The sequence below is a fragment of the Lynx canadensis genome, chromosome C2 (assembly GCF_007474595.2).
Source record: "Lynx canadensis isolate LIC74 chromosome C2, mLynCan4.pri.v2, whole genome shotgun sequence".
Lineage (NCBI taxonomy): Eukaryota > Metazoa > Chordata > Mammalia > Carnivora > Felidae > Lynx > Lynx canadensis.
In genome coordinates, this window is record NC_044311.2 from 6,402,660 (window position 1) to 6,415,740 (window position 13,081).

At 54.4% G+C, this 13,081-nt stretch overlaps 1 protein-coding gene across 1 annotated transcript in view; it reads left to right on the top strand.

Annotated features, from left to right (window-relative positions):
* Window positions 1-2,946: 2,946 nt before the first annotated feature.
* The window catches only part of ACVR2B (activin A receptor type 2B), a 30,220-nt gene continuing 20,085 nt past the window's right edge, over window positions 2,947-13,081 (top strand). Inside the window, exon 1 of the mRNA XM_030330245.1 lies at window positions 2,947-2,998. Within this exon, the coding sequence (XP_030186105.1) occupies window positions 2,947-2,998 (52 nt within the window). The remainder of the gene's footprint in view (window positions 2,999-13,081) is intronic.

Below are 13,081 nucleotides of genomic sequence, written 5' to 3' on the forward strand. Positions count from 1 at the left end.
GGAGAGCAGGGGGATAGTGGTCCTAAACACAGAATTCCTGAATGGCAGAACTCCCAGCCATAAGTTCTATCGTAGACATTTGCTACTTTGTTTGTTTGTTTGTTTGCCTTTCAGCTGCCAGTTACCTCATGTCTAATACCAAAGGGGGTATTTAGTGCTCTTGTAGTTTCAAAAGAACAGAAAACCCAAACCAGACTTGATTTTCGGATACCTACATCACCTTTCCCTCCCAGCCTAGTATTGGTTCACGAACAAAATGGTAGCAGAGATAGAGGCTAATCTCATGAGCTCAACAGCATGGATTTCAGCTCTCCAAGAGAGTCAGGGCAAGAGTACCCAGCAGTGGCAGTGGAGATGGTGAGGGCTCTAAGGTAGAAACATCCTTAATGTGTTCGAGGAACAGAACGCAAGCCAGTGTGTCTGGCTTATCATGATGAGCTGGAGAGGAAGAAGGGCTGATTATGTAAAGCTTTGTCAGTCATTGTAACAGGAAGCCATGGGAGGATATTAAGGAAGGGAGTGACGTGATACTAGGTCCATGTTTAAAAGATCATTTCAGGTGCTATATAGAAGATGTATTGTTACAGGCAAGAAGGGAAGCAGGTGACTAGTTACAACCCCTTCCAGCTCACTGCTATTGCAGTGGTCCAGATGTGAGAGGTTGGGAGGCAATGGTATAAATGGAAAAAGTGGCTTGACGGTTGATGTGTTTTTGAAGCCAACTTGCTGAGGGACTGCACACGGGAGAAATCAAGAGTGGCTCATAAAGTTTTGATCTGAGCGATTGGTTGGTTGGTTATGCCATCGATTCAGACAGGGACAACTGGAGAAGTAGATTTGTGGTGAAAACGGGTACTTCTGATTTGGCTAGGTCAGGTTGGAGATGCCTGATAGGCTGCCAAATGGAGATGTCAAGTAGGCAGTTAGATATACAAATTTGGAGTTCCCAGAGACATCAAGGTGGAAGACACAGATGTCTTGGCAACGTGGACCACCCTGAGCCCTTATTGTGATATCTAACGTGGTATGGGGTAGAAGAGAAGAACCAGCCAAATTCAATTGTTGGCACAATGGGTTATAGTTGATACCTTCCAGTAGGGAGGAGGCAGTGATTTCTTTCCTAGAAAAGACACTTATTCTGAATATGGAGTTCCTTCCCCTGCCATCATGTGTCTCTAGATGTAGCACCTGTAGGATTACCGAATACCTTATACCCAGAAGGTATCCCACGCTACACTGCTTCTTGCTCAGCTCATAGCAGCATTCAATTCTGTGCTAAAAGGCCCATATAGAGATTGCGGCAAGGAGGTGCTGTCATTTTCCACAGGATTTTCCGGAACTGGAAGGGACTTGGAGACTCCAGTCTTTCTGGGCACTGACTTCAAAGTGTGGTCCCCGACTTGCTCCTATGTTGTCTGAATAGGGTTTCTGCTTTTCGAAAAATGCAAAGCACAGAAATCTAACCTCTTCACTTTCTGAGTAAGAAAACCGAGGCTCAGAGAAGAGAAATAACTCAAGACCCCCAGGCACTACCTCCTTCTTGGCTGCTCTCGCCCTGCCCCTAGAAAGGCTGTGGCAAGCCGGGAGAAGCCAGAGGACAATTTCTGTATCCAAGGATCCTGCACCTCATCTCTGAGTTGTGATGGGCTTTCTTTCCCTCTTCAGCTGGGAGTCCTATCATGACCGTCCCAAGCTCTGGTGTGTGACAGGGAGAGTAGGATCTGAGGTGAAAAACAAGGGGTCCCGAGGAGGAACGTGGCAGGTGAAGAGGACAGCAGAATCATTCGCTAGACAATATCTTTAACTGGGGGACTGGAGGCAACTGAGAACAGTTTTGAAGGTGCAGACTGAAGCGGGGGTGGGGAGGGGTGGGGGTGCCAAGGACAAGGGTAAGGCTGGGGAAGCCAGTTGCCATTGGTCCTTTTCCACCTGCTGCGGCTCTGCGGGGAGGGGCTCGGCGCTTTCTCTCACACTGATGGGTCCAACTCCAGGATGCCCAACTGTGCCTGTGTGTGTGTGTGTGTGTGTGTGTGTGTGTGGTGGGGTTGCAGACGTGGGGACTCCTGTCATTTCAGAGAAGATAGCCTTTTCTGCCGACACGACTCTCCCAGGGTTCACACTGACCCACGCTTCAAAGGTGGGGAAACGGAGGCGCGGAGGGGAATCCAGGCGAGTCCAGGTGCTGTCCACCCACTCCCGCATCGCAGGGCAGCGTGCGCTCGGGAGCGTGGGCTCTAGCGCGGAGCAAGATCCCAGGTGCGGCGGCCACGGGGTCCCTGGCCCATCGCCGCCACCTCTGCCGGCTCGCCCGGCCTCGCCCTCCAGTCCGGAGGTGGTTCGCGACCTCCCGGAGGGCGGAGGGCGCGGGTTGGGGGCGGAGCCTCCTTGTTGTTGTTTCTCCAGGGCGCCGCCCCTGAGGGGGGCGCGGACCACGCGGCCGGAGGGCCCGCCTCCCCTCCCCCTCCCCGCCCAGCTCGCCCGCCTCTTTGTATCCAACATCCGGGTTTCCCCGCTGGCTCGGCTCCGCGGCCGCGGCTCAGGAGCCATTTTGGACTCGGTTCAGCTCCCCTCCCCCCACCCCTCCCCCCGTTCATGGCCCCTCCGGACTCGGCCCCTGCGCCCGGGGCCCGGGCCCAGCCCCGCCGCGCTATGCCTGAGTCGGGCGCGCCCCGACCCGCGCCCCGCCGCCGCCCCCCGGCCCCCGCGTCGCCCCGGAGCCCGGGCCGCAACCTGCGCCGCCCGCAGCGGCCCTGAGCCCGGCCCCGCCGCCCGGCCCTTGGAGCCTGCACGCTGCCCGGGGACGAAGGCGCAGGAAACGCGCGGGGAACGAGACCGAAGGAAGAAGCGGGAAGAAGAGCGCAGCCGCCGCTGGGCCCTGCGCGCCCCGGGAGCGCCGCGCGGCCCTGCCCGCGGGCTCCGGGTGTCCGCGGGGCGGCGCCGCGGAACATGACGGCGCCCTGGGCCGCCCTCGCCCTCCTCTGGGGATCGCTGTGCGCGGGTAAGGACTGAGCGCGGCGTGGGGGGCGCGGGGAGGGCGCGCGGGGCCGGTCTCGGGCGCCGCGCGGTGTTTACCAACAAAGGGCGGGCCCGTGGCCTCCTCGCCGCGCCACCTGCACCCGGCTTGCACCTCCCGGGGCGGGGACTGGGGGCGCGCTGGGCGCCGCGCTCGCCAATCTTGGGGGGACGGTCTTGTTGGTGCGGCGGCCTGGCGACCCCATGATCGGGGCCGGGGTCCAGTGCCTCAGGGTCGGGGTTCAGGCTACTCGGGCGCGTGGAACCCGGGGAGAGCGAGAGGGAAACCGGAGCGTGGGGAAAGTGGCCAGGCGGGGTAGGCAGATCTAACCCGGAGGTGGCGGGATTGAAGGCGCAGAAGGGGCTGGGGGCAGGACTGCGCGACCCTCAGAGCCACTAGGTGTAGCCAAAAGAAGGGGGCTGCTTCACACATCCTGGAGGAGTCCCCTGCACCCCATCCCACCGGCGTCTGCGTCGTGGTTCCCCGCGAGGCGGGCAGTTGGCGCCAGCTCCCACCTACGCCCGCTTTCCCTGCGGCGGCCCCAGGACGCGAGGTGCGGTCGCCCCACGGACCGCTTTGTTTGAGGCTCCTGGGGAGAGAGGTGGGGTGCGATGAAACACTAACAGGTCCCTGTTTGTGCCTCTGGGAAGCACGTGGCGGGGGCGGGTGACCGGCGGGGCTAGCGTTCGGCTCGCGTGCCTGTGGAGGAGGGTGTGTGGGGGTGCGGGTGCCTACAGTGGGAATTCCGCCGGGAAAAGCGCTTTTCCCCAAGGCCGAAGCAGTGATTTTCCTCTTCGAGCGGTGCTCGGGCGCGCCCAACTCGGGCTGCGCGCAGGGATGGGCTCCGCGCTCCAGTTCGGGTGGCTGCAGGCAGCCCTGAGCAGCGTGGAGAGCCGCGCGTTGAAGCTCCAGGGAGAAGCCCCGAGAGGTCGGGGCGGCTGGTGCGCGGCAGCCGGGGCGTCGGGTCCTGCGAGTCTTTGTTCCCAGCCCCCATTACACATGCAGCGCGGGTCCCTTGCCGCCCGCGGTGGCAGCAGCGCGGAGTCTGGGAAACCCGTGAAGGGCGGGGCCTGGCCTGCAGGGGCGGGGCAGGGATCCCCGCGCTGCTGCGGGGGTGGGGATGGGGGAATCTCCGTCCCATCCCACCCCCACTCTCCCGCCTCCTTTGAATGTATCACAGCTTAGTTGTCTGCACTCGAAGCAGGTGAGTTCTCCTTGTGGAGTTTGGAGCTGCGTAGCCCGAGTGCAGGAGCAAGAGGACGGGGACCCCCTCATTGGTCCCTGGGTCCAGTGTGGGATGGGGCGTCGCGGCTCGTTTGGAGCCATTTCTTGTGTGGTGGAAGCAAAGTGATGGTGTTGAACTCTGCCTTTTAAGTGCTGCTCTGAGATGCTTCTGAAGAGAAAGAAAGGCATTGCCTTCCAGAGGAGCCGGCTTCCGACTTAATAGGCACGCGGCAGCCTGCCTGGCTGTCTCTAAATCCCTCTCGAAGGTCCCGGGCTCTTTCAGTCCTCTCCCTGCCTGCACAGAGGGCCTCCTCCTAGAACAGGACAGCCTCAGACCTGGAACCCTCATCCTAATTTGTCTCACTCTGGTCTCGCCAGTCCCACTTCCCTCCTTGATGAGACTCGGCAGGGTGGAATGGGGCCCCTGGAAGGACTGCGTTTCCCTCCTTCCCTCTGCTCCCCCCACCCGGCCTGGGTAGTGCTGAGCAGTGTTCCTTGCAGAGTGGGGCAGCTAGACTTAGACTGGAATCCAAGGACCTGTGGTCCTGCCCTAGGAGGAAGGTGGGGTCGCTAGACGTTTCTGGTGGCCGCTGCCCTGATCTGTGAACAGCTATGGGAAGAGCTGCCTCAGGCGCAGGTAGGGGAGAGCTGGCTCTCCTGTTCTTTGAGTTCATGGATGTCCTTCCTTCCAGCTCCTGGCTTGCTGTTTAGAATTACCCCCGTCCTCTGCAGCACGCAGTAGGAGGGTCAAGAACAGCACTGTCCCACGGAAACGTAGCATCAACAACATACATACCTTAAAATGTTCTAGTAGTTGTGTCAATAAATGGGAAAAGAAACAGGTGGCTTAGTCTGCTCGGACCGCTCGCTGTATTAAAATACTATAGGCGGGTGACCTAAATAACAATTTATTTCTCATAGTTCTAGTGTCTGGAAGTCCGAGATCAGTGTGCCAGCATGGTAGGGGTGTGGCGAGGGCCCTCCGCCTGGCTTACAGATTGCTGCCTTCTCACCGTGTCCTCACGTCCTCACGTGGCCTCTCCTCGTGTTTGGAGGGCCAGGTAGAGAGGGATCATTCTTCCTCTTCCGCTGATCCCAAATTGAGGGCCCCACCCTCATGAACCAGTCTAACCCTGGCTCCAGCTCCAAATACTGTCATATTGGGGGTTAGGGTTTCAACATAACGAATTTCGAGGGGACACAGTCTATAACAAGATGAAATTAACTTTAATGGTATACTTATTTAACCTAATATATACAAAGTAATCGTTTCACCATGTAATAAGTATTAAATCACCTAATGAGATATTTTACATTTTTTTTTTTTTTGGTACTATCATCAAAATCCAGCGTGTGTTTTAGAACATCTCAACTTAAACTTTCCCCAATTCAAGTGCTCAGTAGTCCCATTTAGCCAGTGGTTTACCATATTGGATGGCGCAGGCCTAGAAGAAAAGGCAGAACTTCTGCTATGCTATCATAATGGCTCATGGTGCTTGTTACAAGATCACTGTTCAGTTAGTTCTGCAAGTTTTTTGGGTTCTGGGCCTGGCCTAGTGTCCTTGCGACAAAGTAAGTTATTTGGTTCTTGTCTTGCAATGGAGATCCTGGACACATGTCTGTATATCTTTTAAGAACTCTTGACATCTATCTCTGTATTTCCGGTTCAAATGAGGGTAGGGTGGAGAATGTTCTGAGTGAAATGTCAGGAGCCACTAGGGGAGGAGGACCTGACCCTTGTCTGTCCTATCAGGAACTGCCCGCTTTGACTGCCCGCTTTGTCCTCATAGGCTGGCTACTCTCTGACCCAAAGATGTGTGTTTCCGCAGGGGAGAAGTGTGTGGTGTGTGTGTGTGTGTGTGTGTGTGTGTGTGTGTGTGTGTGTGATGAGTGTAGGGACCCTCAGGCTTGGTCTAGTGGTGACTGTTAAGGACACAGACTACAGAGCCACTGGGTGCTGGTGCCATTCCTCAGGGAAAAGTGTCCTTTGCTACCCATCCTCGTACCTGCTGGGTACTCTAGGCCGGTCGCTGGCTGGATGGGCTGCCCTTTGGGAGGAGTGGGCACCCTTAATCTCTTAGAGGCTCTTCCGAGGTAAATGATAAGAGAAACTCACCCAGCCTCCCAGGCTCTGTAGCTGTGTGCACACACAAGTCCTGGAACCCCGAGTCTCCCTCAGCTTGGGTGTACTGCCCTGCAGGGCTTTCTGGGCATCGAGAATCACCAAATAGCACCCGGACTTCCCCTGGCACTTCGCCTAAGGAATTGCCTTTTCTTTCTTTCTTTTTTTAATGTTTATTTATTACTTTTGAGAGAGAGTGCATGCGCATGGGGGTGAGGAGGGGCAGAGAGAGAGGAGAGAGGGAATCCTAATCAGGCTCCACGCGGTCAGTGATGAGCCCGATGCAGGGCTCGATCTCACAAACTGTGGGATCATGACCTGAGCCGAAATCAAGAATTGGACTGAGCCACCCAGGCACCCCACGAAATTACCTTTTCAGGGAGCCCAGGGAAGAGTGCCCATCTTATAGCATGGACCTTTGTATCGTGAGTCCCCTCTGAGATTCTGATGAAAGCTGTGGACTCTTCCCCCTGGGAAAATACAAATAAGAGAAAAAGCATGTGCATGTGACGGTCGGTACATGCATTGTGCATACGCACTTGCTGTTTTGCATGGATACCAGGAACCTGGAGCCCCCTGGAGTGGGCTCCGTGAAGTCCTGGCTGTCCTGCACATAGCCACTGTACCGGTCCTTAGGGACAGTTCGTTGTCTTTGGGGGCGCACTGGGCTTGTTCCCACATCGCTTCCTCCGCTTTCCTTGTTCTAACCACTGGACATGACTTCTTTGCTTCTGCCTTTTGTGATCCCTGTATAGTGTTTCCATGCTAGCCCCTGGTCTCTGCCTTCTCTTCCTTCCCCAGGCACACCACCCCCCCTTGAGTGCCAATGCATTCACTCCCTTCCTAGGAGCTTAGGGTGGTGCAAGTAGGGACCAAGGGACGTCAAGTTAGAGCTTAGATTCACTTGTAGATACTGGCTTGTTACTGTGGACTGAGATCTGGGGGCTCAGGGGGAGTTGGTCTGGGGAGTACTTTTGAGAATGAGACTGTATAGACAGCTCTCAGGCATGGTCCTGGCTGGGTAGACTAGAACAGAGTTTCTCAATTCTCAACACTATTGTTGATCTGGACCCCTTCTTTTTGTTTGTTTGTTTTTGAATGTTCATTTTTATTTATGTTGAGAAAGAGAGTGGAAGAGGAGCAGAAGGAGAGGGAGAGAGAGAATCCCAAGCAGGCTCCGCACTGTCAGCGCAGTGCCCCAGGAGGGGCGCACTCTCCAGAACCCTGAGATCATGACCTGAGCCGAAATCAAGAGTTGGATGCTTAAGGGACTGAGCTACCCAGGCACCCCAATGCTAATAGCCCTTCTAATGGTGACAACAAAAATGTCCTAAACGGAGGGGTTGCAAATCACCTGAGGTTGAAAACGTCTGATCTGGAATGTTCCCATGCTTTTAAAGAGACAGTTGTGGGAGGTGGGGTTATGGCTAATGCCTACGGCACCCCTCCTCTCCCCCTTCCTGCATTCAGGATGGGAGGTTGGCTTCTTCTCAAAGCCAGGGAGATCCCTGTTTGTTCAGCCTGCTCGGCTTTGAGAGTTTGGTTGGAAATGAGCGGTTCGGGAGTACTTCGGTCAGCCAGCAAGGAGAATCCTGGCGTCCTTGAGTTTTCCCAAAAGCGGTTCGGGTTTCAGGGAGGCGGCGGCCGTGGGTGGCCAGGCAGCCTGCCTGCCCGCCTGCCCGCACCCGCCCACCCGCCTCTGCCTGCCGCCTTGAGCTTTGCACTGGGGCCTCGCCCTCCCACTCGCGCAGAATGTCAGGCAGTGCGTGTTGCGCGGGCCGCGGTGCCGCCTGGAACCCGGGGGCCGCGGGCCAGGGAGCCGCCCGTGCAGCGGCTGGGAGCTGAGGCTGGCGGCGGGCCGCAGCAACTCTGGGGCTGCAGCAGGACGCGGGCATGCCCCTGCCCTCGAGCAGGCTGGCCACCTGGCGCCCCGCCGAGCCTGGGGACGCCAGCGCAGGGGGGCAGCCTCTCCTCCGAGGAGGTACGGGCGCGGGCCTCCACCCTGGCCTCGGGGAGTGGGCGGGCAGGCCCCGGGAGGTGGGGTGGGCAGCACCGTGGCCAGCCCTGACGGCCCGACCCAAGGGCTCGGTCCCTCCGGGCGCCTGTGTGTTGGGCTTGGCAGGTAGGCACCCCGTGTCTGTTCTCCACGCCTCTCCTGACCTGCTCGGAGCTCTGCGAGGGAGGACTTTCTGGGGGCTCTTCTCTGATCTCAGGCTCTGCAAGACACAGCTTGCCCGGGCATCAGATTGCACACTGGGCTCTTAGAAGATGCAGCCCCAAATGCTTGGGTTTCCAACTTCTCCACTCACTGGTGTGTCCAGGGTTTATTTTAAAGGGCTTCTTACTGGGGTTGAGACTACATTCCATCCTGTTGCCCTCTCAGAACTCTTTTTCTTTTCTCCCATTCAGTCACCAATTCTTTGCGCTAGAATAGATACCCACCCCCTTGGGGCTTCCTCTTTGGTTTTTCTTCGCCAGACTCGGGCCCAGCGTAGCCCGGAGGTGCTTGTTTCTTGAGGACCTGGTGGTGCCACTCCTGGATGCCCAAGTTGGGAGTGGGGGCCGAAATGGGGAAGAGGAGACGCTGCTGCCTTTTCTGAGTCTCTGTGTTTTAAATTGCCCAGTGATGTCTTTGTCCTAGGTACTGGAAACCAGGTGATGATTGGCCTGGGGGTAAGCCGTGCCTCCTCCTGGCCCAAGATCAATCACGGCCTCCTGCCTCTGGACAGCGCCGTGCTTCGCCCTGGTTTTTCCAGTCTTGCTGTACACATACGTGTGCTTTTATTCAGATTCTCTGGGGGATTGGCAGCCCTAGCTGGGTGTTCTCATTCATGGACATGTGGTTATTGGGAGCAGGTGTTGGAAAGGAAGCCTGCCTCTCTGGGCAGATGTGTGGCCCTCCCCCCCCAGGGGACCTTCTCTAGGGGCCTGGCCTGCCACACAAAGGGACTTCTCTGGTCAGCTTTTGGGCTGGAGCAGAGGTGTTTTGTGAGGTGAGCTTGTGTTCTCGTTTGCAAATGTTCCTCTGCGGACTATTTCAGTTCCACTCTGACAACCAAGGAGGCTAAAATTAGTTCCGGAGAAGGAAAAGGAAGGCTGGTTGGAAACCCAAGCCCTTGGCTGGAGGTTGGAGAAGGCTGCTTCCCGGAGTTTGTGGTCAAGCGTTTCGGAAGATGTGACCAGACCAGCTGTTGTCTGTCCATCCGAGGAGAGGGCGGGGCCTCTGCTTGCCTCCTAGACCTGAGCCAATGGTAACAGGAGGCTGACTTGGAAGCTGACTCTCTTGAATGTTAATGTCAGGATGTTTTTTCCTTCTGGCTTGTGTAGTGGTGCACAGTGTTTTCAGGTATGAGGACAATGCCTTTAATGTAATGTCTAATGTCGCTGACAACCCTCCTTCTTAACACCCCCCCTCCCCCCCCCCATCAATTCAGAAAGCATGCATGAGTTCTCAGAACCCTGGGCTGACAGCCATTGGTTAAGATTGTTTATTTATTTATTTGATTGTGGTTTTTTGGGGAATTTCCTTGTCACCCAAGTTTTGACCTTCCCTTCAGGTGCTCATAAGCCAGGCAGACCAGGGCCTACCTTAGACCGCTGGTTTGGGCGGGGACTGGGTTAGAGAGGAGCCCTGTGGCTCAGGCCTCCTAAGGAGGTCTAGCTTCTCTGTGCCCTGAGGACCTGGGGGTCAGAAATGGAGGGGTGGAAAAGTTACAGAGGTGACTTCTGATTTTCCTTTCCACCTGGCTGTCCCCTCCTGTGAACCCTCCACCTGAGAGTGGGTCCTGCAGGGCCACTCAGGGGAAGGAGAGCCAGGGCAATGCAGTCCTGCCTTTCCTGACCTGAAAAACCATTTCCAAACCTCCTCTTACCCAGGACTCTCCTGGTTAGCCACCCTGGGTGTAGTTGGAGGAGTAGAGGTCACTGTGGCCAAACTTCTTTTCCCACTTTAAGTTTTATTAATTTTTAGTCTTACAGATAATGCACATACATTCAATTGCAGAAAATTAAACATTACAGGTAAACCAGGGCCCTTTACCACCCCTGGCCCCCGTCTGAGTCCTACACATTTTATCTGTGCATCTGTGAAAGTACTTAAAGAAATAGAGTTTTTAACCTAAAATGGTATTGTACTTTTTCAAACATTTAACTAGAGTATAAAATACAGGTAGAATAATGTAATTATCAGAAGTGACAGCTTGATGAATTTTTACAAACTGAATATGCCCAGATAATCAGCATCTAGATTGAGAATCAGAAATTTACCAGCTCCTCTCCCCACCAGCCCTTTTTTGCTCCATTGTAGTCTCTACCTCTATATCCTTAAGGGTAACGACTATGTTGACTTCTCCCAGGACACGTCAGTTTTGCCTGTTTTTGTACTTTATATGAGTGGAATCTAACAGAGTGAACTAGTTTGTGTCCATTTTTTGTTCACCATGTTTGCGACTTACATCTGTATTGTTGCATGTTCATGGCTTTTAAAGTCAGAGATATGTTTTGACAGTCTTTCTCATACATATGGATCAACCCGGATCTTTTTAATAGCTGTTTAATATTTCAAAGTTTGTATGTAGACCACATTTTACCGAGTTTCCTATTGATGGACTTTCTGATTGTATATAGTTTATGCAGATTGGTTCTCGAGGATAGATGATAAGAGGAATCTCTGCTTCATAGAACATGTATATTTTGGTTGTTTTTTTTTTTTTTTTTAATTTTTTTTTCAACATTTATTTATTTTTTGGGACAGAGAGAGACAGAGCATGAACGGGGGAGGGGCAGAGAGAGAGGGAGACACAGAATCGGAAACAGGCTCCAGGCTCTGAGCCATCAGCCCAGAGCCCGACGCGGGGCTCGAACTCCCGGACCGCGAGATCGTGACCTGGCTGAAGTCTGACGCTTAACCGACTGCGCCACCCAGGCGCCCCTTTTTTTTTTTTTTTTTAAAGATTTATTCATTTAAGTCATCTTTACTCTGGACCTGGGTCTTGAACTCACAACCCTGAGATCAGGAGTTGCATACTGTGCCGACTGCGCCAGCCAGGTACCCCAGGACACATGTATTTTAAATTTTAATTGATATCGAGTGATGGCTATACTGTTCTCCACCCCGCCCCCCGGCCACCCAGGTGACGGCAGTGGGAGCAGAAGCTGGGTGAGATGGCAGGTGACCCTCTGCAGAGTATGTGAGCCTCTCCTCCCCCTCTAGAAATGCTCAATTGCAGAGCTTTCGGGGGGAGTGGGAAATAGCCCACTTCGTGAAGGGTGCCCGGGCAAGATCTAGTGTCTGAGGAGAGCCAGAGAGGCGGCTTCCTGTGTCTGAGTCTCCTGCTTACTGTGTTGATAGAGGAGAGGTACAGTGGCCTAGCCAGTATATATGCTGGTCTGGCTTTGGGATGGATGTGGATGTGTGCGTCTTCGTGAGCTCACTGGCCGTGTTTTATGCTGCCTCCGTCCTCCAGAGCGAGGGAAGCACTTGCTGAAGGTTGTGAGGGGCTGTGGGTAACAGGGCACCCCTTGTGAACCCGGTGCATTTGCCAAGATCATGGCATGGCAGGATCCTGATTTCACATGCGGTGACGATGGTGGGGGGGGGGGGGGTGGTGTAGGAGACATTTGCAGAATTCTTTTAGAATGGTCCAAAGCTTCTCATGACAGAAGGGGGCTCAGATGAGCTTCGCTTCCTGGCTAAGTGTGTGCGGTGTGCCCTTGTTTAACTTTCTGCCGCGATCAGTTTGAAATGACTTGTTCTCCGGAGCGTCTGCGTTCCTGTTCTCCCTCAGCATGCTGCCTGCTGTTCCGCTGCTGTTCCCCTGGGGTTCCTTGTGTAAGCCCACTTGTCAGGCTCTGCTTATGGATTTAGGGGCCAGTGGATTTATGGTGCTGTTTCTAGAATGGGTGATGGTCTCAGTCGCCTGTCCCACATCGTACAGGTGATGTGCACGGTGTATTAGACTGTTAGGGCTGCCATAGAACGGATGGCTTTGAAATAGCACAGACGCTGTGGCTTCCATAACTGAGGCTTATTTCCTCATAGTTCTGGCAGCTGGAAGTCTTCCTCGGGGGGCCAGCAGGAGTGGTTTCTGGTGAGCTTGCAGACAGCTGCGTGCTTCCTGTGTTCTCACGTCGTCTTTTCTCCGTGTGGGTGCGCATACAGCAGGTGCCCTTCCCTTTCCTATAAGGACACCAGTTCTATTGGATTAGGGCCCCACCCTTATAACCTCATTTGACCTTAGTTACCTCTTTAAAGGCTTTATCTCTCCAGTCACATTGGGACTTAAGAGTTTTTTTGGGGGGGGGAGGGAGGGATATAGTTTGGTCCCTAACAATCTGAAACAATAAAATCGGTTGAAAGAGAATTCTGTTTCCCTCTTGGGTTACACTTTGGAGTAGAAATTACTGTTTTTCAGACCTCTGCCCTTAGGGTCTTGGTTAAACACTTTCCACGGACAGTCTGATCTAGACAGGTGATTGTAGTTTCTGTGTATGCGTAGAGGAGAAGTCTCCCCTTTTGGTATTATGTGTTCCTGAAAATAGTCTAAAACCTGGGTAAAAGGTAGACACGGAGGCTTCCTCTGTTGATGACCAGGACCAACCCTCTTTCTGAAGGCACCTGGAAAAGATGGACAAACTTGGGAAACATCTCTGGCTGAAAGCATTGTACAGCTAAGAATATAGGGAAGACCTACCAAGTCAGGATCTGTGTAAGAACAGAGGCC